At 43.1% G+C, this 26,944-nt stretch overlaps 1 protein-coding gene across 2 annotated transcripts; it reads left to right on the forward strand.

Moving 5' to 3' along the window:
- Positions 1–4,405: 4,405 nt before the first annotated feature.
- CUNH17orf67 (chromosome unknown C17orf67 homolog) lies at positions 4,406–13,159 on the forward strand. 2 transcript variants are annotated; one of them, XM_024193296.3, is made up of 4 exons: positions 4,406–4,513; positions 5,262–5,362; positions 10,890–11,032; positions 12,613–13,159. In XM_024193296.3, exons 1-3 carry the CDS (start codon positions 4,459–4,461, stop codon positions 11,004–11,006), a joined length of 273 nt encoding a protein of 90 aa, XP_024049064.1. In that variant the 5' UTR covers positions 4,406–4,458; the 3' UTR covers positions 11,007–11,032; positions 12,613–13,159. The 2 variants fall into 2 exon arrangements, with proteins under 2 accessions (XP_024049064.1, XP_024049065.1); XM_024193297.3 differs by having other exon boundaries at positions 10,890–11,009.
- The last annotated feature ends 13,785 nt before the right edge of the window (positions 13,160–26,944 follow it).

Consider the following 26,944-nt stretch of genomic DNA (forward strand, 5'->3'; position numbering starts at 1 on the left):
TTACCTCAAATATAAAGAATTTCTCTCTAAATTCCATTATATAGTTGTCAACAGAAATTAAGATTTAATTCTGCACCAAGACTCCCCTCTATTTTTAGTTTCAGTTTATATTTGTGTTCTTGAGCTTGTCATCCTCTCAGTCAGTTTCCTGGAATCTGCCCTTTCTGTATTCTGAGGCTGCTCACTACTACATTGGCGCTATTCTCTTTTTAGGCTAAGTTCAGGTCTGATTCAATTTTGTGAAACAAAATGGGTGTATATAAAAGCTGCAAAAATATCATGGACTCAGCCTTTGACCAAGTTGCAGCTCTATGCACATCTCCTCTGCTGAGTTGTGCTGTCAAGGGTAGAAATCACCAGCCTCAAGTATAAGGGATGCTGGGCCACGTAGTGTTGCACTAAAATGTGCTAACCATGACCTCTCCCACAGCACTCTGCCTTCTTTCTGCCTCCAGAAATTGGGGTTTGTGAAAGCCTGAAACAGCAGAGCAAAATATTGGTGCCCTACTGTTTCCCTCCCAGTTTATCGTTCTGCCGCTTACACCTTTGCAGAAGAGGTGGCCTGAATTTGACTCAATCTCTTATTTTCCAAAAAATGGAATCCTAGTGTTCGTAGCCTTTCCAGACAGCTAGAACATAGATACATTTTCTAATCGACACTGTCCCCGTCCCTATTTTTTCCATTTTAAACTAAATTTCTTGCAGTAAGGCACCCACCGCAACTCAGCATGTCCTTACATTGTTCCAATCTGCATTCTCCTGATGTATGTCTGTACTAATAAATCCAAGTAGCCTGTTTTCCTCACTGCTACTAGACACTGATTTTATAATTTGATGTCTTCTATCATGCCCCAATTCTTTTCTTGCTTAGTGTATTGTAGTGTATTAAACCTTTTTGTCACTAAACCTTTTTGTCATTCATTATCTCTATCCTCTTTATTACATAGTTTTTCCATGTTGCTTTGCATGACCTCCTTGTCAGCCTATGCCCCTATTCTATCCGGATCCCTTTGAATCTGATCCTTCTCTTCCTCTTTGGTATTGACTGGCCTTTTCAGTTTTCTGTCCTCTGCAAATTTGTACTCAGCCAAGGACTATATACATGTATGTTTCCTCCTCCAGGTGTACAGTGTGAACAAAATTAGACTGATAACACCATGGGCTGTGGTACTCTGCTTGCTATTCATCTTATCTGATCAGTTTCCATCTCTCACTACTTTGATTTTGGTGACTAAGCCAATTTTGTATTCAGTCAAGAACATTCCTATTAATACCAAATTTACCACATTAACCTTAAACTGCCCTTATAACAGGGGTGGGCAAACTTTTTGGCTTGAGGGCCACATCTGGGTATGGAAATTGTATGGTGGGCCATGAATGTCACAAAATTGGGGGCTGGGGTGCAGGATGGGGTGAGGGCTCCAGCTGGGGGTGCGGGCTCTGGGGTGGGGCCAGAAATGAGGAGTTCAGGGTGTGGGAGGGGGCTCCGGACTGGGGCACAGGGATGGGATGCAGGGTGGGGTGTGAGGGCTCTGGGGTGGGGCTGGGGATGAGGGGTTGAGAGTGCAGGAGGGTGCTCTGGGCTGGGACTGAGGGGTTTGGCGGGTGGGAGCGGGATCAGGGCTGGGGCAGGGAGGCTGGGGCATGGGACGGGGTCAGCGGTGCAGGCTCCAGGCAGCGCTTACCTCAAGTAGCTCCCAGAAGCAGCAGCATGTCCCCCCTCCGGCTCCTACGCGGCAGCGTGGCCTGGCGGCTCTGTGCGCTGCCCTGTCCGCAGGCGCCACCCCACAGCTCCCATTGGCCATGGTTCCTGGCCAATGGGAGCTGTGGGGACAGCACTTGGGGCAAGGGCAGTGTGCAGAGCCCCCTGGCTGCCCCTACGCGTAGGAGCTGAAGGGGGGACCTGCTGCTGCTTCTGGGAGCTGTGTGGAGTGGGGCAAGGCCCTGACCCCGCTCCCCAGCTGGAGTGCCAGAGCACGGCAAGCCCCAGACCTCGCTCCCTAGCGGGAGCTCGAGGGCTGGATTAAAATGTCTGGAGGGCCGGATGCGGCCTCTGGGCCATAGTTTGCCCACCTCTGCCTTATAGGCTGGGATTTTAAAACAAGCCTAAGGGAGTTAGGTTCCTAACTGCCACTGAAGTTTAATATCATCTTGGTGCCTAACTCCCCTCAGAGTCTTTTAGGTGGTACTGTGTCAAAATTTTCCCCCAAATCACATTTGTTAAACATGAATTGTCCTTTCCATAAATCTGAGCTTATTTTCTTTGAACAGTCTGTACCGAAGCAAATGTGTTTTCATAAACTTTCAGCCTGAATGACTTTTATTGTAGATAAAGGAAAATGGCAATAAGAGAGAACACAAAAGGCAGTACCCAGAAAAAAACATCTTAACAATTACATAAGTTCACACTATACAATACGTAGGGTCCTACCAAATTCACGGTCCATTTTGGTCAATTTAATGGTCACAGGATTTTAAAAATCATAAATTTCATGATTTCAGATATTTAAATCTGAATTTTCATGGTGTTGTAATTGTGGGGGTCCTGACCCAAATAGGAGTTGTGGCAGGGTCACCAGGTTATTGTAGGAGGGGTTGCGGTACTGCTACCCTTACTTTTGCTGCTGCTGGTGGCACTGCCTTCACAGCTGGGTGGCTGGAGAGCGGTGGCTGCTGGCCAGGAACCCAGCTCTGAAGGCAGAGCTTCCGCCAGCAGCAGTGCAGAGGTAAGGATGGCATGGCATGGGATTGCCACCCTTTCTTCTGCGCTGCTGCCTTCAGAGCTGGATCCTCAGTCAGCAGCTGCCCCTCTGTGGCCACCCAGCTCTGAAGGCAGCAGCGCAGAAGTAAGGGTGGCATGGTGTGGTATTGCTGGTGGGGCACTGCCTTCAGAGCTGGACACCCAGCCAACAACTTCCACTCTCTGGCCACCCAGCTCTGAAGGCAGCGAAGAAGTAAGGGTGGCAATACCGGAACCCCCTTACAATAACCTTGCAACCCCCCTGCAACTCCCTTTTGGGTGAAAACCCCCAGTTTGAGAAATGTTGGTCTCCCCCCATGAAATCTGTATAGCATAGAGTAAAAGCACACAAAAGACCAGATTTCACCGAGGGAGACCAGATTTCACAGTACGTGACGCATTTCTCATGGCCGGGAATTTGGTAGGGCCCTAACAATACGTAATTCATCCATTGGAAGTTAGGCTGTAAGTCTCTCAAGTTGTGCACTGAAAAATCAAGGTACCCCAAATTAGTGGCTACTTTTGAAAACATTGGCCTTTTTGAGCATAGCCACACAACAGGTCTGTGACGGAGTTGGGATTGGAACCCAGGAGTTCCTTGCTACTAGCTCTAGGCTTAGTTCACTAGATTTCACTGCTTCGCTTCACTGGCTATTTTGAGTGGGGTCAAATTTTACAGTGGCAGCTGCACCATGCTAGCCTGTGAGTGTCAGATTTTATAAGCTAAGAAGTGTAGGGCCTGGTTGGGAGATCTGCAAGTGAAATCCAGGTGCTGCTGGAAGCATGGTGGTGGTGATTCAGTTGGTGGTACTCTTCGCTCTGGAGTGGGTGCTAATCATCGCAGTCCTACCTGAGCTCTAAACTGAGTTGTTGCTTTCTGACTACATTCCACCCACTGGAGTTTCATAGGGAAAAGTTATTTCTCATCCTAAAAACTACTGGGTGTTGTGTGGATGGTTCAGAATGTCTGCCACCCTGCACTTTGGGGGAAGTACAAAAGTTCAGTTTTTAAAAAGGCAGAAACCTGTAAGCTAATTCTTTTAGAAATCTGGTTGTTCTCGATACATCTGCCAGACGTGTCCTCTTCCCATCACTTTATGTTCACTAGCAAGGATATTTACAATCTTGTCCATTACTGACTTTCCCTGCACACAGTAGAATTAACTGAGTATTAATTTCCACAATTCTGTCCATTTGATAAACTCTCCATACTTTAGCTATGCTAGTTCAGCTTTTCAAGAGTTAAACCAACGTATTAAGATGCAACGTTGTGCTTGAATAAGGTCATATATGCAGCACCTTTTGACACAGGGGCCCCTCACTGGCTGCCTGCCAAATTTAGGCTCAAGAGTCTAGGTTTGTTTTTTTTTAAATTATTATTTCTCTTGAATCACACTATTAAAACCATACCTTGCCATGCTGAATGTAATGCAATGTGTTTTATCTTCACAAAGTTAAAATATCTAGTATAACTTGTAAACCTGCAGTGGAATAGTAAGCTTTTCTATTTTCTTTTGGTCAGGAACAGAGAATGTTTAAGCTGATAATCGCCATATTCAAAACGTAGACCCAGATGTCTTCAAAGTCAAAATCATACTGTAAGTCAAATTAGTCAAAGCATAAACAAACATATGTGACTGACGTAGCTGCTTCAAATAGGCTAATACCTCAGTCAGTGTTATTCATTTTGGAACAGGCTGAGAGAAAGCAGAATCAAAATGAAGAAGTTACTTGTGTTTGTCTTCATTTTGGTCATCCTGACTGTTTTTACAGGTAGGAGTTCATATCAAACAAATCAGCTAATGTTCATAGAGCTGGAGTGCATATGATAATAATATTAGTGTTTTAATCTTGTATTTAAATATCTTAACATTTGCTTTTTTTTACCTGTTACAGTATAATGATATTAAATATCATGTTATACTGCAGCCTTCCAGTAATTTTATTTTTAACAATCATACTACCATACTAGGCATTTTTATCTCTGTATCACAACCCTGGAGTCATTTATTGATTAAAAAGAAAGATGTTTTCATTTATAAATCTACATGTTTGATGCACTGGACTATTTCACCATTTAATACAATTTCTTTGTCTTAATACTTATTTCAACAAAAGTCAGACTCGTTAGCTTTGGTTTGAAAAATAGCCCTAAAAATAGTGCAACATAGAAATGCATTTAACAAAAAACTGGCAGGATTAATACAAATATTAAATAGGTAGATGGTGCAGTTATATTTTTCTAATTTTGGGAAGGAATTGTAATAATATGGTGTTCTGAGTAGGTTTTGCATATTGTTAGTAGCACTAGCTTATAAAAACACAAGTATATTATAAAAATGGTTTAAAATTCCACTCATCTCTTCTGGAATGCAATATCCCCTGGGAAAGGGCTGTAATGAAAGAACACTTTGTGTATTGACAAAAATCAGACCCGAAAACATTTCACCATGGACCTGAAAGATAAAATATTAACTTCGTGTTAATTTCATACTTTATTTCTTCCTCCCTCCCCCGTTAGATACTTCGCCAATTTTGACTGAAAAAGAAGCTAAACAGATTCTGAGAACCCGTCGTGAAGATAGACCAAGAAAAGCTGGTTTCCCTGATGAGCCAATGAGGGTGATTTTTAATTTTTATTTTAAAAACGAATACACTAAAACAGTTCATTGTATTTTGTGCTTAATGTTGTATTTGCATAGATAGGATTCTACTCAATCAGTGTATCTGGTTGCAAACTCGAATCTTTTAAACAATGGAGTGAAATATTTTGTAAACCCCTTTTCACTCTTTAAACTACTGTTGGATAGCATTCTCTGAATTATGAACATAGCTCGGGACTGTACATACCTGCAAAGTGTGGGGGTTATCTATAACCTATGTCTGTCATCATTTTAAAGTGTAGAATCAATTATTGATCAAAAGATAGCGTCTCGTCTGTACAAATGTTTAGTTCATCACGTTATTTCTGAAAAATTAAACTCTGCAGTACAAAAGGTAGTTTGCTTGCTTTACATTTTGCACTGAAAGCTGGCAGAGGGATGCAGGTGTCAGTGGTCAGTGTGGAGATTTAGGTAGCTCAGAACTGACTTTAAAATCCATTTAGCTGCATCCATTAATTTTTTCTACAAGTGCTAGGGATAGGTTTATATATTATGAGAGTATTCACTTCTTTAATTGTTAGAGTAAAGTAACTGTATGTTTTTTTCACATAATATTTGCTATTATTTACTTATTAAGCACATTAAAAATACAAAGAAAAATTTAAAAAAAGACAGAGCGGACCCTTCCGTTTTACTTGCTTTTGACAGGATGTGTGATACAGCCCCAGACTTCTCAAAAGCTACTTACAGCATTTAAAAATTACTGCACATTTCTCTCCAAAGTAAATATACGGTGTTAAAATTATATGGTTGTAAAGAGGCTAAAAGCCACAGAAGCCAGAAAGCGGACAATAGACCGTGCACATACGATGAGCATAATGGGTTGAATCTGACAAGGTGCTGAGTACACCTCATGTCAGTGGGAGTTGAGGGCGCTCAGCACCTTGCAGACTTGAGCCCAGTGTGTACAGAGCATGTGGTTGGGGAAGCCTGATAGTTCCCTCTATCCCCTGGTTAGTGCATACTAGTGAGGAATAACCCATCTGGCAGCCAGGGAGAGCTGAATTTACAACTCTGCCCACTTACATACTCTCCTCTTTGTCCACCACATTGGCATCACCACATCAACCCTGACACAATGACTCCTCCAACATCAGAGTGCCCCACCGACCTGAGACAATGGGAGCCGTACCCCACAGGGCAAAATGCAGCAAAAAACACTGGCCATGGGCTCCCCCCAGCAGACCTCAACATCCAGGATTATACCGGTTTCAAACTATGGTCAAAGCAGCCTCATTCAGGGGCAGGACATTAGCAGGAACCCAGGTTCTACCTAAAATGATATGCAGCAACACCATGATGGCTATTAAATGTAATAGGATAGATCAGAAAAAATGGATTGGATAAATTCCTGCACAACAACATGTTACATAAAACTTGTGATCCAGGCAGGTGAAATTCACACAGCCTTCACAGCAAGTACCAGTAATGAGCTAGAATAATGACCGCAGCCTCTTGTCTTCACTGGCAGGGGGGGTTTAAGGCTCTAGGAGCCACACAGCAGTAGATCTCTGTTCACTGCTGGTCTGGCCTTGCCCTCTCCCCAGTGCAACTTTCCACACCATTAGGGCTGGTTGAAATTTTTCTGTTGAAGCTTTTTCTTTTAATGAAACATTGGGTTTTAGACAGAACCATCTTTTCAACAGAAAACGGCAACGTTTCATTAACCTCCCCCCATCTTTGGTTTTTGATGAAAAATTTAAATTTTCCAGAAGAAAAAAAAAACATTTTCTCATCAGTTTTCCATTCCAGCCTATGTTGAGAATGGAGATTTTCCCTTCTCTGCGCATAAGAGGTGCAGAAGTTCCCTTGTGTATCTCCAGCAGCCTCTTGCACAGTCTGACCACAGAGTTTAACTGGTCCTTTGCACCAGGGTGAAATTTACACTGGGATGAACACACTTGCTAAAGTACCTCTGTTAATTTATTTTAAGTAAATGATACATGTATTAAGCCAGCTCATGCTCAGTCAGGGCTGAAGAAGAGCTCTGTGTAAACTCAATAGCTCATCTCTCTCACCAACAAAAATTGGTCCAATAAACGCTATTAACCTCACCCACCTTGTCTCTCGACAGTCCTTTTAGTTGTGCTAAGCTTTGAAGAGCAATTCATCAACCATCCCTTTGCAGAGCATGTGTGCTAATGAGAAAATACAGCCGGTTTAAAAGTTGATGGACGATCAAACCTAGTGCAAATTAAATAGGAAGGATTTTACCTTTAATATAGACTCTTAGGAAAAGATATGTACTTGGTCTGACTCCCAAAGCAGCCAGGATTCGATGAGATAGCTGATTTCATTAGTGCATTTTACTTAGGGTGCGAAAGGGAAGGTTTATTGGCCATTTCCATTATAACTACATTCCCTAAGGAGAGGCGTTTAATGTGCCTAGTTTAAATGACAGCTATCATTCAACCTGTCAGCAGTTTTTTTCTTTTTTACACAAGCCCTTCCCCCTCACCACCACCACAACTAACCAAAAAAATAAAATAAAATTGCAGTTAACGACAGGTGTCTCTGTATTCCCTCCTCACCACTCCAAGAACATATGAGTTAGTATCAAAGCTAGGCAAATATTTTGCCACCCTGCATGAAACTGTTGGGACAATTGAGGAATGGGGAAGCAGAGGACCTGAGGTGTTGTCTACTACTACTGGGAAAAAGCATTGGATTTAGTTCTCAGACTGTGGATAGGGACCCCAAAGTGGGTCGCGACCCTGTTTTAATGGGTCACCAGGGCTGGCATTAGACTTGCTGGAGCCCGGGGCCAAAGCCCGAGTCCCACTGCCCAGGGCCGAAGCCAAAGACCAAGCCCCCCCAATCCAGGGCCAAAGGCCAAGCCTTCAGCCCTGGCTGGCAGGGCTTAGGCTACAGAACCCCAAGCCGGGGCTGAAGCCCTTGGGCTTTGGTTCCCCTCCCCCAACCCCCGGGGCAGTGGGGCTCAGGCAGGCTCAGGCTTTGGTCCCCCTCCTGGGGTCGTGCATTAATTTTTGTTGTCAGAAGGGGGTCGCGGTGCAATGAAATTTTAGAACCCCTGGTTAGAAAACATGTTCTAACGCAATGACTATAGCCAGTGTAGACTGGTTTTAGGTGGGGAACTATCACACATATTTCATTTTGTGCGAAACCTATTTTTTTCAAACACCTTTTATTTAAAATGTCATAACAGAAACTAGTAGCTACTCCACTGGCGAGACACTGCTTTTTTATCTCACATCAAATCGATTGAAGATGTGACTGTAGAGTAGTACATTCACCTGTGAAAGGAACCCATTTCTCAGCTGCCTGCCTTTGGAGAGATCTAATGATTGCTGAGGGTTTTCATTTCTGAATGGTGACAATGCACTGGGCATAGCTAGATTTTATTTTGGGGAACTACTAAACGAGGGGGTCTGCTCCTGCTCCCAATGAAGTCAACTGGGAGGCTTCTAATTAACTTCAGCGGGAGATGTATTGGGCCCTCGGAGATCAGATACCACAGGAATGGGAGTGGTATAAATAAATTAGTTCTTTAGTGAATCAGCAGATTGAGGAAGTCTCCACTTTGGCAGAAAGTACCACAGATATTGCTGGCTAATATTTTTTTCTCAAGACAGTTGCAAGCAGGGCCGCCCAGAGGATTCCGGGGGCCTGGGGCAAAGCAATTTCGGGGGCCCCTTCCATAAAAAAAAAGTTGCAATACTATAGAATACTATATTCTCGTGGGAGCCACTGTGGGGCCTGGGGCAAATTGCCCCACTTCCCCCCCCCCCCGGGTGGCCCTGGTTGCAAGTAAATTCCAAAGGTAGTTTTAAAAGCCCTGTATTTCTGAAATGGACTTTGGTAGTGCCTGTGATTATTGCCATGTGACTCATTTCACACCTGCCTTTACTTATTTAGGGCCTGCGCCCATTGAGGTCAATGACAAAACTCCTATTAACTTCAAGGATGCTGGACCAGGCCTGAATTATTTTTTTACTTCTGTGGTCCTACTTTCTCCACTTATAATGACGTTGGCTGAGTTTTCCATGCTGCATAAGGGATTTGGATACCTACTGCAGCATGAAAACCCACCAGGCAGCTTTAAAAATCTCAGCCAGTATATTCTGATGCTTACCTCATCTCTCTTGCATCCTGAATCTAGTGCCCTAGGTTTAAGGTATAATGTTCAGTTCAAACAGAGGACTAACACCACGAGAACTGATAAGTGGCCTATATCATAATATGCTTAAAGGGACATGCCAAGTACTTTGAGTCAAACAATGTTTTGGAGCATATCTCTCTCTAGAGAAGGCCAGCCGGCCGGCTGAGGGAACACAGTCTAAGTAGCACTATTAGATCTGTGCTAATTATTGATGACATAAAAGATGGTGCTTTTGTCAAATAAGGAAGTAAGCAATTCATTGCTACTGTGTGTGTGTATATATATAAGGTCATTCAGAAAACAAATTGGGATTTCAGAGTGAATAGAGTTTATTAGCATAAAACTGGGGAAGAAACAGAATCAGATAACTTTGGGAAGGCACCACATATAATAGACCTTGGGTGTTTTTGGAGGGGAAGGGATACTGCAAACTACCTTTCTCTTCAAGGATAAACTAGCCCAGGGTACTGAACACATCCAAGGGACCAGTGACCACCCCAAAGAATTACATCTCATTGACCACCACAAGTAGTAGTACACCACTGAAAACCTGGGATGTATGGCAATTCTTTCTAGCCCCGATGATTTGTGAGATATCAGACCTCAAAAATCACCCAGGATGGGGAAGAAGTGACACTGAAGATGGGCTGGCGTTTCTCTGTTAGCTAGGTGATCCATATTCAGATGGGGTTACAACAGGTGATAGTGGAGAACGTGCAATGTAAAAGTTCAGCATGATATATGTTGGTATGATGGTAATGTTCAAACGTACAATGAAAACAGAGAGAGAGAGAATTGTTAATGTTTGCAGGAAAGCTGATTACACTTGTGAACTAGAACCCTTTTAAAAGGTCGGGGAGTGTCATACCAATACATTCTATTTACTTACATGGAAAAAACATAGAATTTTATCGATCTCGTAAGGAAGATCAGTGAATGACTGGTACTTACCAGAATCCCCTTTAGAACTACTCAGTGATCCAGAATCATTCCATGGTTTTAAAGTGCTGTAGATGTTCCTGCAAAAATCCATGTCCACCCCCTGGGCCAGCAGAAGCTTTAGTGTGTGTATTTAAAAAAAAAAATAGTGTCCATGCAAATTTCTCTCTTAGCACTAATGCAAATGTCTGCCTGTAAAAACTTGGTCCATAATGTAGCAAACACTAGCAAGACTATTGATGGAATTCAGTAACAATGGTGAGATTTGATCAACCTGATTTGTAGGCTATTTTCAAGGTGACCTAGCTTAACTCTCTGGGTTAAATTCAGCCCCTTTGTAAGGGGTGAAATTCCACTGAATTCAATGGGCTTACACCAGAATTGAGTGAATACACAAGTTTAATGTTGTTTTCTTTCCTCAAAACAGGAACACATGCTTTACCTCCAGCGCTTGGAGCAGAGATCAGAAGAACAATTCCTTGAGCATTGGTTAAATCCACACTGCTACCCGCATTGCAACAGGAATTTAGTTCATCCAGTCTAAAGGGTTTGTTTTTTCCCCAGTTACTGGTATGTGTTCTCCTTTGTGAAGCATCACAGTTCCTTCAAAATAAAGGGCAGAATTCTCTGCTGGTGTATACTGAAGTCAGTGGAGTTATGCCAGTTCACACCTGCAGAGAATTTGGCACAGAATGTTATTTTTTCATAGATTCTCAGACCAGAAGGGACCACTGTGATCATCTGGTCTGACCTCCTGTATTGCACAGGCCAGAGAACTTTCCCAAAATAATTTTTAGAGCAAATCATTTAGAAAAACATCTGATCTGGATTTAAAAATGGTCAGTGATGGAGAATCCTCCACAAGCCTCGGTAAATTATTCAATGGTTACTATCCAGGGTGCAAGTTAAAGCTGAAATAATCAAGCATACACTTAAAATCTTCTGGACACCACAACTACTCTGCTGCCTTATAGCACAGAATTGTACGTACCTCAGTTCACACAAAGGCCCTGATCATACAGATCTTGGTGCAGGAAGCAGCAGATTGTGTATGGCTGTTGCATTCTGCAGCAAGTGTTAGTGGAGACAAGACATGGGCGTAAATAAGGTTATTCACTATTCACACAACTCTATACTGAGCTATAGTCTGTCTCATGTTCTCTGTGCACCTGCTCTCTTCCTTGCACATGCACAGGATACAAAAAGGAGAAGGGACAGGTGGACAGTGGGCATGTCTGAGGGAACAGGAGTTTATTCCTGATTCTTATCATGCTAATAAAGTACTTGACTACATAATCCCTTACTACCTGGGAGTAAGTTGGTGACTGCCTAGCAGCACTCATTAATACAGCTCCTGACCTCCCTGCACTCCTTGTCCTGCTCATCTGTTTATACCTTGTACAGTACTGGGCACCTGGGTTGTGGCAGTATGAAACTCACAGGGCTCATCATTAAAAAGGCAGCATTTAACAACAAGCACATGGTGGTATCTGAGATTCTGCTTCATATGCCTGATCCTGCAAAGAGTTGGGTTTGTTTTGTGGCGTCTCAGCTACCATAGTTTCATAGCAGTTGTGCTCTCCCCCCAACATGGCGCTGTGCACACGAGCGCTTATGTCGGTATAACTTACGTTGCTCAGGGGGTGGTTTATTCACACCCATGAGTGACATAAGTTATGCCGACATAGGCTGTAGTGTAGACATAGCCTTAGGATCAGATTTTCAAAGGTATTTAGGTGCCTAAAAAAGCACCTAGTGGGATTTTCAAAAGTGCCTAACTCTTGCTGAGTTCAGTGGGAGTTAGCCACCTAACCCATAAAAATCTCACTAGGCTGCTGGACATATGCATCTGTAGGTGTCTAAATACCTTTGAAAATCTGGACCTTCAGTGGAAAAACATCGACTTACAAAAGCGGAAGATCTGGCCCTTTAAAAAAAAACAAAACCCAGAAGCTTAGCTTCTGGGACATAAGATGGCAGCATCTAAAAAATGTAGCAGCGGGCCCAATTTTACCCTTGCTCTGAGTGTGGGGGTATTGTGAAGATTACTGTTTGTACGTCACTTAGAAGACGTGAAGCACTATGTACGTTCTTAATATTGTCAACATGTCTTTCTGTGTTTTAACACTATTTCCCCACTCCTTTTCCAGATCTCCCCAGGTGCATTTAAGAGGAAACGGTCTATGATTATGTTAAGCAGGACGAGGTTCATCCAGCATCTGCTATGTACTAACTATCGAGCGGAATGTCTTTGGAATATTGAGCAATCTTAGTATGTAGCAAGGCTTTCTTTTGTAATCATACATATTTAAAACAATTCCATTGACTCATGTAGATCACCATACATGTTCAACCCATAGGTAAACTAATGGTTTATATGCATGAATCTAGGGCTTCTCCTGAGATTTTAGGAATGGGGTGGAATAAATCACCAACTTGTCTTAGAACATGTTTATTTTGGGCACTATCTTAGTATATATTGAAGCAGGAGGAGGCTTTAAGAGAAAGGAATGAATACGGATGGAAAATAAAAACACGATGAGGCTGCCTCCCTTTGGGGTTTTGGATTATAGAATTTCTGCAGTTTTAATAATATTGTAGTGAAGCACAACATTTATGCAGCATTAACATTTTATGTTAGTTGCCTCGCAAGTTATTTCACTTACTATGTCATAATAAAAGCTCAAATCAAATCCACTGAAATTTGATTTTGTTACACTGAAATCAGACGATATGTGTTGATAAAATCAGTCAGGTGTGGCTCAATATTTACCATATGAACTGTGCATGTTATTCACTGGGGCAAAGCATGACAGAGGAAATGTATAGACTGGGTATATGTCTTTGGAAGGGGACAATACCGCCATTCAGCGAACTTTCTATACAAAAATAATACATTTGGGGCCTCTGTTTCATACATGCAGCCACATGGATTTTTCGGTAGGATTTCACAAGTGGAACTGAGGGCAGAATTTGGTAATTCAAAGGGGGAAGGAAAGGACAGATCCATTAGATGCTTGGGAAGTTCTGACACTAAGAATACTTAAAGTAGGTAAGACAATACTATTGCCGAACGGACAGTATGTACCGCCTTCCCTTGGGCACATGAACATATATAAGGAATATGTGAACACCTGCTATTGTGGAGCATTCTTGGGAACCAGGATTTTAGACATAAGCTGAACTAGGAGCTGTTTCCACTTGGAAGTGCTTCACCTGTGGCACTCATTTGTTTGTTCCGCTACGGGCATTTGTGCTGCTTTTCAGGGAGAAGCTGATTGTGAACCTGCTTGTGCAGTGCCTTCCTCCTAACGTCATATCCTCAGATCCTGAATGCTGATGATACCAATTTCATTCCCTAACATTGAAAAAGTCAGGCAGTGTTATGGGATGGTTGGGGAATCAAATGCGAGGCTCCAGTGCTGTGAGAAACCTCCTGATGGCTTCTAGTGATCTCTCTCGGAAGCAAGGAAAGGGGTCTGTAAGCCAGTGTGCAGACTCACTGGCTGGAGAAGGAGAAATAAAAGTTCCGACTATTGGTCACTTCACATACCTTCCTTAGGGCTCAACTCAGACTACTGGGCAATAACCACCTGAGGCCTTTCCAGCCTCAGCCCGCTGGGAAGAGAGAGGACACAAACTAACCCTGTGGGAGCTTCCTTTGCATCAGCTTCCCCTTTCCTTTTATAGCCCTGCCCAGCCATGTGGCTCTAAACACACATACATCCCCATACTGCTTCTAAACACTCGTTGTGTGGTGTTGTCTAAAGACCTCTTGCAGGGACATGTCTTGGGCCTCTTTGTGCACCCCCTGCTCTGTCCCCCAAATCATCACCACTTCCAATGCAAGGGAAACCTCCCAAGCTAAGAAGGCACGGCTGTATTTGTCCTTTACTGCATACTTGAAGAGGTGCTTAAAACAGGAAGATAGTAATATAAGTCTCAATGGAGATCTTGTTCTATATATCATTATACAGGCCTATCATTAGACTGGCTTTCATTTCTGCTTTCATTTACACCAGTGTAAATCCACTGAAGTCATTGGAATTACCCCAAATTTACACTGGTATAAAGAAATTGGTCTTATCTGACCAGTATTATCCATCAGTATTGTGTAAATATAACCATAGCTTATTATTGTATTATTATCTCATTATATTTTATATCACCAATCAGAATGGTGTATGTGATATAATATATTATGATGTGTTAACATTTTACTCATGAAAGATAAAATAATTAATAGACCTGTTAAGTGCAGAATGTCATCATTAAAGGTCAGTATGACATTTGAATGTGTATACTGTATCATAGTACTGTGCGCTGAGCAGGACCTTAATATAGATCCCTGTTTAATCAGAAGCCAATTTAGATTTCCCTGGGTTTCAGGGATCTGCTTATATAAGTAGCACACATATAATTAGTCTTCATCAAAACAAAGCCTGTGAACAGTGAATTAAAATAATGTGACAAACATTAAAATACTTTAAATATCACACCAAGATAACTCTCAGAGACCATCATTGCATTCACACTGGAATCCTGTTGACAGGTGACAAAATAAAGCCAATTCAATGAAGGTATAGATCAGGGGTAGGCAACCTATAGCACGCGTGCCAAAGGCGGCACGCGAGCTGATTTTCAGTGGCACTCACACTGCCCGGGTCATGGCCACTGGTCCGGGGGGCTCCGCATTTTAATTTAATTTTAAATGAAGCTTCTTAAACATTTTAAAAACCTTATTTACTTTACATACAACAATAGTTTAGTTATATATTATAGACTTATAGAAAGAGACCTTCTAAAAATGTTAAAATGTATGACTGCCACGCGAAACCTTAAATGAGAGTGAATAAATGAAGACTCGGCACACCCCTTCTGAAAGGTTGCCGACCCCTAGTATAGATGATTAGAGGATTTCTCATACTGGAATAGGCCAATGGTCCATCTAGACCATTCTCCTGCCACTGAGATGGTTCTACTGGATAATTCAGAGGAAATTATTTAAATCTCAAAGCATTAAAGGGTTACTTTCAAATAATGTCAAGAATCGCCGATTAAAGCTCTAAGAACAAGAAAATGCAATCGGGCTGCTTCTCTGTCCTTCATTCTCCACATCTAACATGGTACCAAATGCCATGTAAATACTGAGCCAGATCCCTAAATTTGACAGCTCCATTGCAGTTAATTGAAGTCATTGGGTGAAATCCTGTCTTTACTGAAGTCAATGTGAAAACTCCCATTGACCTTAATAGGGCCTGCATTTCACCCATTGCGTTCATTGAAGTCATTGGAGCTACATCTATTTATACCAGCTGAAGACCTGTACAACTAGCAACATACTTTGAGTGGCCTGTGGGCCTGATCCTGTGAGGCACTGAGGATCTCCTACAGGGATCTGAGAACTTGCAACTCCCACTGAACTCAGTGAGAGTTGAGTTTGCTCAACCCCTCCAGGACTGGGCTCCTGATCAATGGCCAGTCCCAGATGTCTCCCTGAATATTCAAGTGACTGAGTTTGGGGTTTTTTGTATCAACATTTTCAGAAAGCCTATCTGATGTTCACCCATTCAAGCACTCATGGATAATGGTGCTAAACTTGCAGAGTAAAAAGTATGACATGAATGGGAGGTCTACATGTGAAACAATGGCATGATACTGCCCTATGTTTGAATAATATTGGGCAAAGTCACTGAGCTATGAAGACGTAAGCAGAAACGTTATAAATGAAGATAACCTGAACACAATTTGAAATGTCAAGAAAAAAAAACATGAATGAACATAGCCAAAGGTTTTGCTATGACTGCACAACAGATATATGACCAGACATATATGCTTTCATGGCTTGTCTCTTACTCGTCCACTTCACAACATTCAGGGTTGGGTTTTCACTTATGCTAATGCCCTTCCATGCTTTATTTTACAGCATACAGAGGCCTTAAAGTGGGAGGAAACAGCCCACCAAGAATACCCCTTGCACAGAGAACCTTCTGCAACCAGTGTTGAGCTGACAGAAGGGCTCTACTCTGGCCCTGCTCCCAGCCCCATAGCGTGGGGAGCAGTTTGGAGGCATAGCCACAGTTTATTGCCCTACATTTATTCTCTGCTTCCTGCGGGGCCATAGGAATCAGCGCTTAAGTGAGAGCAGCCCTGAGGCTCATAATTATGAGTGCGATGCCTGGAATTCAAGCCAAAGAAAAGGGCCTTAGTTTAGAAAGGCTTCCGTCACCTCTGCTCTCTGAACAGAGATGCAGCCGACTAACAGCAAATCATGTGCATGGCTCTGTGCCTTGGCCTCCTTTCCTCTCTCACCTTGTTTCCTCCATCATGAATCTGACTGCTGGAGAAAAATAAAAATGTCTATGCCGCCCTGACATGGTTTGGTAGTGTGGTCACATAACTCCTTATTCCCAGCTCCTCAACTGGCGAATGAGCGAGATCATTTTTCTTGAGGCTGGCACAAACTCAAGGCTGGTCACCCTGCCAAAGATGCTTAGACTCAAAAACAGCCTGGCTGGCTTTGTTGGTGTCCTAGTGTACAGCTCTGCTTCAGGGGAGACATCAGGCCACATGCTTTGAATTTGAATAAAATATAACCGAATAGATAATAATTCTCATCTGAGGAGCTCAAGACTCTCTCCAAAAATAGCCAAGGAGCATTATCCCTCTTTTTACAAACAGAGAAATGGAGACAGAGAGGTGAAGTGAGCAGGGGGTTGGACTAGATGACCTCCTGAGGTCCCTTCCAACCCTGAGATTCTATGATTCTATAAGTGAGTTGCTCAAGGCCACACGCAAATCAGTGGCAGAGCTAGAAATGGAACTCAGGTCTTCCGAGTCTCAGCTTAGTGCCTTACACAACCCGGGGCTATGCTGCCTCTCTACCATTATCTAAGGGGGAAATCCTGGGCTGCTTCCTTTTGCATACATAGGTGGTCTGATTTCTGAGTTTTCATTAACTTTGTGCACACTGGGGATGAGACAACAGGGTATAGACGAATCAACCCACACTGACACTGAAACGGACACCTATGTAACCCTGCCTGGAGTTCCAAAGTTCCAAATACTTTATTAAACCAAACTCACCATCCCATGCATCTGCAACTCCTGGTCCTGACTGGGACTGGACACTGAACTGATGAAAGATATGGGGAGCTGTTCTGGAGGTGTTCCTGGCCTGATGAGAGGTACAAAGTACCAGAAACCTTACAGGAAATCTGAGCAGGTAGAATAAGGGGAGAGAAAACAGAAGGAAGAAGAGAGAATTAACCATGATGGCCTAAAGGTAAGGAGAGAGGAAACCAGACTGGGCCATAGCAGTGTCTTTAGATACTTTGATAATTTGTGTAAGACACTTAAATGCTATGAAGATGATCTCAGTCAAGGAGAGGATCTCAGTCTATCTAGATGATAGATAATCCCTTCTCAAGATTTCCAACCTACTTCTGCAGATTTAAGAAGCTAGGTCCTCAGCTGGTGTAAATTGGTGTAGCTCCACTGAAGTCAATGGACCCACATCAGCCTAGGATCTGGCCTAAGAACTGAACATACCCAAATCATATCTGACTTCCGACCCTTCGGAAGCTTGCTCAGCAGTAGCAAAGATCATGGCTAACAAAGGCAGTGTGAGGCATAGCTGCAGCTTGCTGGCTGCTATGAAGACACCAACACAGAGGGGTGCAAAAAGCTATCTAAATGATTTTTAAGAAGCCATGATGTGCTCGACAAAGAACAGGATCCCTCCTCCATGGAACTTACAGGCATGACAGGGTATAACACAGTATGAACAAGGGCTATGAAGTTGAACGCAGAGTAGCTGTGTCAACACTGAAGCTGGAAAGTTCAGCAGAATAGATGGTTTCCAGAAGCTCTTACAGGAGAGGCTTGGAAAGACTTGGGAAAAGCTTTCATCTAGGCAAGAAATGAACCCGATGTTTTTGTTTGGTTTTATGGTCGTTTAACTTGTTTTATATTCAATATTCCTGATCCCATTCTGCCTTCTCTGCCTTGAAACTGGAATGAGGCTTGGTGCAGACCTGTGAGTAAACTAACGGACCACTAGATGTCACTGTTTCTGCATACAAATTGGAGCATATACTTGATTTTGAAAGGGCAGTCTTGCCTGATAATTTTTTTTTTCGTATTCATGTGCACTCTTTTCCTAAAGGGTTCAGATACCGAAATAAAAAGTCACTTTTCTTTTTAAGCAACCCAAACCTAGAGAGAGTGGTTAAACATTTCCCCCCTTTGGATCCAAGATTCCTGTGAATATGGGCTTAATTGTGGGTCTATCTCTGGTCACATCTTGGTGCCAGTGGCAATGCCATAAAAAAAATGTTTGAATGGTTCCTTTTCTATTTTTTTGCACGGGAACTGTAGCAGCTCCTGGTTATTTACTGTTATCTTTTACTTTGCATTTTGACACTAGATTCCAGAAATGCCATTTTGTGCTCCTGTTAAAATCTTTGCCGCCAGAATGGATTCACATTGTGCCATCTTCAGTACTTCATTATTAACGATAAGCTGCAGAATAATCCAGAATGTAGATATTGTTTTGCATTTTCAAAGTGTGGTATGAACATTATATGATTACTATTTATTATAACAGTTGAATTTTGATAGCATTTGGAAGCCCCATTCAAAGATCGGGGCCCTGCAGTGCCAGGCGCTGTACACACATATATCAAAACGATTGACTGTGCCCCAAAGAGTTTCCAGTCAAAGTCACATTGCTCCTGTGAAATAGGTAGGGAAATATTACTAACCTCCATTTACACATGAAGAAACTAGGAAAAAGAAAGCTCACATCTGGAATTTTCAAAGGAGCCAACTCCCTTAGGAAATCCAAGTTGAAATGACTTGTCCAAAAGTCAGATAAAGAGTCAGTGCAGGAGCTATAGGATTAGAACTCAGGAATTCCTTGCTCTTAGCCCCATGCCCGTCTCACCGGACAACATAATCTTTGCTAGTCAAGATCTCAGCAGCTGCTGAATGTATGTGGTTTACTGGCAACAACAATCATATTGACCTGATAGAAGAACTCTGAAGCTGGGCACGTGCCTCCCAGCCAAGGCAGACAGACTCACAGTAGCTTTGCTTGAGCTAATGGGCTGAAGACAGCAACGTGGATGTTGTGACACAGGCAGCAGCTCAGATGAGCCACCTGAGCTCGGACCTATGGAGTCAGGACGCTAGCCCATGCTGCAATGTCCACCCTGCCATTTTTAGTGCGTTAGTTTGAGCAGAGCTAGCGCGAGTCTGTCTACCCAAGCTGGGAGGCATGCTCCTAGCTGCAGTGTAGACATAGCTTCATTAAATTAAGGTCTAATCCAGCAAGCCCTCTTTTTATTGGTTTAAATAGGAGTTGCATGTATTAAAGTCATGTAGGTCTGGGCTCTGTACAAACTCTGCACTGTTATATAGCAATAATTTTCCAGACAGCGAAGTCCAGCCACTTCTGGGTTGAATTGAGCAATTGCTTAACACAGCACAGCAATGCTACACAGTGGTTTAGGACGGGAAGTAAAGAATAACTGTGGTGATGTGAATTACTATGAAGATGATTTAGGATTTGTCAACACGGCACTGTAGTCTGGACTATGGGGATGTGAACTCTAGAGCATGCTAATATGTTGTACTCTAACTTCCCCGAGTAGACCCTGCTGGTGCAAACTTAAAGGTACCTAATTTGCTTTGCTGTAGTCCTGTTTCAACAGGACTGTGTTGGTATACATGTTGGCATACTAGGTAGCTTTTAGTTCACACCTGCAGGGCCAACATGGGGCAGTTAGAGTGCACTACAATTCACACCCCCATAGTCCAGACTGCGGCATTGGGTAGAGAAGTCCTGAGATAGCACTGGACCACCGATTCTCAAACTTGCCATTCTGTGACCCCATATTACAAGGGAAAAAAGTTTCAGGACCTTTATTCATTATTTTTGGCACCTCCTCCCATTTAGCCATAAAAAATGAGGGCGGTCATGATCCTACCAGACCTGGTCATGACCCCCAGGTTGAGAACCCCATAACCTATAGGTTATGATCTAATATGTCTCTTTGGACTAGTGCTAGACAAACAATTCATAACCAATAAATTATTCAATTAATGTTGATTTTTCAGTTTGTTTGTAGAAGGGCAGTGAGCAGATTGTGATTTCCTCAAATCCTTTGGCTACTTGAAATTATTCTCCTTTCGTGAGTGTTTGCACTAGGAATACTTACTTGCTAGAGTCAAGTCCCATTGAAAGCCAGTTAGTTGCTTAGATTCACTTAAAATTCCATCCTAGAACATCTGTGAAAAGCAAACACAAAAGAGGGGTGAACACAGCCAAAGCACATGCATTTAAAAATTGGGACTAGTGTTCATGGAAAGCAGTTTTTCAGAATTTGCAGCTCTAGTTTATACAGTCTGCAATGGTTCAAAGCCTGTGGAGTAGAGATTATTCTGAATGCAGAGTTCTGCTGTTCTCTGGTAAATTATGTATGTAATAATAACATCAATTGGTATTTAGGTTGGTGGAATGTACTTACGTGAGTGGGAATCTAGCTAAAATATTGGGGGCGAGGGGCTTATCCTTTAATGACCAAAAGGGGTCAGGAATGGACTTTGGTTTTAAGTCTCATCCTAAAGAAGCATCCACAAATTTGGAAGGTTATCTGAACTCGTTAAGGTGTAGAAAAAGGGCTAGAAAATCTTGTCAGAACAGCGTGTCTTGAGTTGTCAGATACATGGTTAGAAATGGTGAGAGATTTTAGTCCTTTTTCAGGTCCAGGAGGTGAAGATGTACACAAACATGAAAAAAACAACCAACCAAATGACAAAAGGTTAATTAAAGTTTGAATTAAGGTAAATTATCTTATTGTATCAAATGGGTTTGCCAGTAACTAGTCTTGATCCAGCATCAAGCCAAGAGTATGCAGGTCTAGGGATGGCTCAAGCCTCAAACTTGTCTGAGCTGCCCGGGGTTTTAAATCAATCTATTATAGAAAGGGGGGGACAGTGGCAACGGTCAGGTTCAATCTTTTCCAACTTTGGGGGTGGTAGGATCCAAGGCCTATCTCCTTCAGTACACGTGGAACAGGATATCCCACATGATCTCTGTAAAAGCCCAATGGGATGACTTCAGGACAGAGGTCTAGACTCAGGATAGAAATAATCAGGGTAGATCGTTGCCTGGGTTTGAATTTTGCAGAATAAAGAGCACTTCTTGCCCAGTTACACAGAATGTGCAGCGCCCCCCAAACCATAGCACTGCTCCGATTGCTTCATTGGAGTCACTCTGAGATGCACTTGTAAAAACGAGATCAGAACAAGGTCTACAGCTTGTTGATGCGTAGCACCTGTGCTATGCAGACACCATGCCTGGCCCGAGGCAACTGGGGTGTTTAATCGGGTGAAATGCAGTATGATACAAAGATCACAGAAGTAGAGCCCAGGACTATATTCTACCATATAACCTCATAATCCTGGAAACATGCATGTGAGTAGTCCCATAATCAATAGGACTACTCAGATAAGTAATACTCACATACTTGAGTGTTTGCAGGATCAGGGCTTGTGTTGGTCATTACAATTATTCAGCTTATTTCTTATGACAAGTATTTTAATGAGGCAGGATTGCCCAGTAGTTAAATCAGAGGATTGTATTCGCTTCCTGGTGTGACAGCAGCCCTCTTGGCCAACATCAGAGATGGAACCAAGGGCCCCAGAAACGGAAAATGCGAAGATCTACATATTCAGCTAAAGAGCCCAACGCTGTAATGGGGACACATCCTCTGTGCATCAGCTGCAGAGGAGGATGTCTAATATAGACTGACCAGCAGGTTATGCTGGGTTTGCCACTGATTGGCTGTGTGACCATGGGGAAGTTACTTAAACTCTCTAGCCCAGATTCAGAAAGGTATTTAGGATCCTAACTTCAATTGATTTCACTGGATGTTAGAAGCCTAAATACCTTTGTGGATCTGGGCCTCCATGTCTGTCTTTAAAACGCTTGGCTACCTCATAAGGGTGTGAGATTTAATTTATTATTAGTCATATGTTTAAATGGAACACACTATAGACGCGTATAATTTTATAATTCATTATTATTTTTGCTAATGAGAACCAAAGCAAGACGGAAAGTAAATCATTCTGTATGAGCCACTGGAATGGAAAATGTTGTTAATGATGTAAATTTATAATAACCTAGTGACTGCTTGGGCTTTTGTTCTCTGGGGACAGAATGCATTGTGTGCCCTCCCGCCTCAAGAATCTAGCAGCGAATAGCACCTAAACAGATATTAAAAATCCCTGCAGGTAAGAGGACAAAGAGCTGGCATTAGGCAGTGGTACCAGGAATGTGACGGGTATGTTTAATATTCAGGGCCAGATGTTCAGTTGGTGTAAACTGACTGCAGTGGGTCATCACCTATTTACACCAACTGAGGACCTGGCCTGGAGATCTGTGTGCACATTTTGAAACGGCTGGCACCATTCGTTACTACACTATGCCATCAGTTTTTGCAGCATGATCCCCTAACTGCTACACACACACACACACACACACGCACGCACGCTCACACAAATCAGAGCTGAAGTTTGCTAACTTCCTGTAGAAAAAGCGGAATGTTAAAATACAAAGGCCTTGTTATCATACAAGATTTGCAGTTACTTAACGCACTTTGGCTAATCTGCCAAAAACAAAAACAACAAAAAAAAAATGGGGCTCTATCACAATCTAATCCAAGGTGATTGTGTGAATATGGCAGTTGTGCAGCCGTTTTTATATTAACATGTCTGCCTTGGTGATATTTGTAATGCTCCGTGTTTGGGGTGGGGAATGTCCTGCAGATATGAACCTTCTCTGAATGACAACACCCCGTGGGGAGCTGGGCAGCTCCATGGGGAAGGGCCTTGGAAAGAAGGAATCCTCACCCCCAGGCTACAGAGCAATAGCACAACTGTCCCCTGGAGGCAACTGCTGCCCAACCTGTGATGTAGCCTCCACAGCCTGTTAAATGTTCCCACCACAGAGTGGCATCAAACAAGAGGTTCTGTATAGCAGCAGATCCACTGGCCCCACCTCAGCTGTGTCCCACCCTCACCTGCCCCTTGTGCACTGGCATGCAGGGATTGCCGATTGAACTCTTTTCAGTGCGAGGAGTGCACCATCAACAGAACACATCCCACATTCCACCCCTCCCTGCTTCTGCTGCCACGAGACCCTTTGCTGGCACCTTGGGAATCTGCCCCTCACAGTGTTGTAAGGAGGGGAAGGATGTAACAAGATCTAGTGTAACCCTAAGCAAAAAATAGCGTAGCCCTAAGCAAAACAAATGAGGGCCAAATTCAGGACTCAGTGACACTGAGGTAAAGCCAGAGTAACACTAGTGATTTCAGTGGAATTACTTCAGCCTTACACCAGCATAGCTGAGAGTGGGCATTAAAACAGAGACTCTTGTAACAGCAGTTCGGCATCTTGCACAACGCTGAGTAACCCACTGTGTACTTCTTTATGGGAGAAAGAAGCTTGGTTTGGGAACGGCAGTGCTTCTGGCATAGGGAGATGGTTTCCAAGCCTGTGAGTAGCTGGGAGAGCACATGGGAAGGCTTTTTTTCTGGCAGGATCCGATCAAGGGTCTGGAAAAAAAACTACCAGTCAGTAAAACAGAAAGACTAACACTGAGAGCAGCAGCAAAAAAGGTTTAGTTCTCAATTTATAGGTGCCGTGGTACACACACAAACAGCATGGAGCTCTTGTTATCTGTAGGGAATGGAACACTCTATCAAAACAGGGTCAGTCTGTTTCTGTAGTCATGGAAGAATACTAGTATGATAAATTTATAGGTCCAATGGAAGACCCTTTAATTTACTGGGAAATGACAAGGCGTCTGTGGCCAAATTTACTCCTTTATACCTGAGTTACATGCCATTGAATATTTACTCTGAGTCTGAGGATATATTTACCATTCATGCAGCATCACAACCGATCAAAGAACCCTACTCAGAGTAGGATGTGTTGGGTGCCTCACTCTTCTAAACATGAAACTGCACTGACTTTAAAAAAAAAATCCTTTAAAATGTTATGTTCGCAAAGCAAGAAGTTCCTGGAAGCATACTGACATGTAGTTAGAGTTAAATAAGGACAGATTTCTGCACAGAAAACAAACTATGGGTATCAGATGACACTCTCCTTTGTCCACATATGGACCGGCCACACGGTCAAGAACTAGACTTACAGAGAATTGTTCATAGAAATCTATTCTATGCTATGCGATAATACTCTGCTCTTCTATACAGTACTATAATATATTTTCTATCCTACATCTTACATACTATTTTGTGCTATAACTCTAGTGTTTTTGTGAAGCATCTGTCAAATCTATCGAGGCACAGTAGAGGAAAAACCTCGAATAACACAGCAATAAAACATCACTGATTTCAAAGGAACTAGATCAATGCTTCAAGCCTGATCTGGAATTTAGAAACAGAATTGCTTAGGGCCCCACTCCTACGAGATCTTAAGCACATGAGTAATTCTACCCGTGCAGTAGTCCCAGGGAATTCAATGGGCCTGCTCAGCATCTATCGCAGGACCAGGCCCTAAGACGTATCCACAAATGGAAGCCATCCCTGGATTGTGTTCTGGTAAGAAGCAACAAAATGGCAGCTAATGAAAGTATCACACCGCACCCCAGGCATTCACTGAGCAGATCTTGGGCCCCATTCCACAGGCACAACCCAGCTTCACACAAGGCAAGTCTGGCTGCATATACACAAAGCTGGTTTACAGCTCCCCTGATTCTATTGCTACCCGGTCCCTCTGCAACATGTTAGGGCAACTGGCTGCTAGCAGAGGCCGCTCAGGAAAATCTGCTGCCTGAGGTAAAACTTCAGCATGGCACTGCCCTCCAAGGGTGCCGGAAGGACTGCAAAAGTGTGTGTGTGTCTGTGGGAATTTGAGGGGGCTGCAACCTCGTGTGCCAGATTGCAACGCCACCCAGAAGTCTACTGCCTCAGGAATCAGCCACCCTAGGCAGCTGCCTAGTTTGCCTATAGCTAGAGTGGCCACTGGCTGCTAGAAACCCTCAAGGAACAGAAAACACAGCTGGGGATAAGGAGCTGCATCCTCCCTTTTTAGCTACCCCCCTAGGAAAGAGCCTCTAGGCAGTTATGCACCACCAGTGGCTCACCCATGCTAGGGTGATCCTTCCCGGTTACACTGACTCGGGCCGGAGTGCTGGCAGTGTCGTATGCAGTGTAGTATACAGTGGCAGCACTGTATTATGTGATTGAGGGAGGTGTGATCTAGTGGCCTAAGCACAGGACTCAGAGTGAGGGCCTCCAGCATCCCAGCTCAGACTCTGCCTCTCCCAAGTCCATCAACTTCTCTGCTTCACTTTCCCCATCTTTAAATGCTGATAATAATCCTTACTTGTCTGCTTCACATGAGTGCTATGAGGCCTTTTTGGGTAAAATTAATAAAGCCCTTAGGCAATGAAAAGGCTTTGTTCATCTTTGTCATTTTATATCTCAAAGTGGAGAGGAGGGAGACTTTTGGGGTTCATGCGCTAAGCTGAGGTTTAGGAATTCTGGGCTTCACTCCCAGCTCTGCCACAGATTTCCTGTGTGAGCCAGGACAAGTCACTTAACCTCTCTCTGCCCCAGTTCCCCATGTGTGAAATGAAGATGATAATCCTTCCTTGTTTACTTAGATTTGGGCCAGGGACTCTCTCTTATTGTACAGTGCCCAACACAATGGAGCCTTGATCTCAATAACGCCCCATGTGCAACCATAATAAAAATAAAAACAACCCTGGCAAATGCACTGTTGGAAAAAGCAGGAACTTCATTTACTTGTTAGTACAGAAGTTGCCAACTGGTTGAAAAAGGGTATTAAAAGTACTGTCTGGTCTGGATTAAAGCATAGCTACTATCCAACCCCAGCTCCTGGAGTCACGTGATGAGATCAGAATTTCAGCTCTCATTAAAAAAAAAAAATTTCTAGTCCTGGTGAATGCAAAGAAAAGCTTGAAAATGTGATTTGAGTACAATGGATGTCTGCCTGAATCTGCAAGCAGCCTGAAACAATAGCTCCAAGAGGTGTGAACTGCCCCATTCATCTTAACTCCAAAACCTGCCACCGCTCCAAGAAGGGGTGGGGACATGGGACAGCGTGGGAGGAGTGCTTAGGGCCACAGCTTGCCATAGTGCAGACCTGTTGCCCATAAATTTGCATTGGCCTTACAATTTCCACAATCAAAACTCTGGGCTTACACCCAACAATGCCACATGAAAGCAAAATACAAATTAAGAGATAAAGCCCAATAGATTTTTTTTAACTATTCCAAGTTACGGAACACAAGTCAATATTTTAACATGGACTGGATCTGAATTGAAGTTGGAGCAGTCCAGCTGCAGAAATGGAGCTATTCAGGCATGCTTTCTCATTGGAGTAATTCATTTTTAAACCCTGACTGTTTTAGAGCCTTTCAGCAA

This window comes from Terrapene carolina, unplaced genomic scaffold (assembly GCF_002925995.2).
Source record: "Terrapene carolina triunguis isolate 2854851 unplaced genomic scaffold, T_m_triunguis-2.0 Scaffold192, whole genome shotgun sequence".
Lineage (NCBI taxonomy): Eukaryota > Metazoa > Chordata > Testudines > Emydidae > Terrapene > Terrapene triunguis.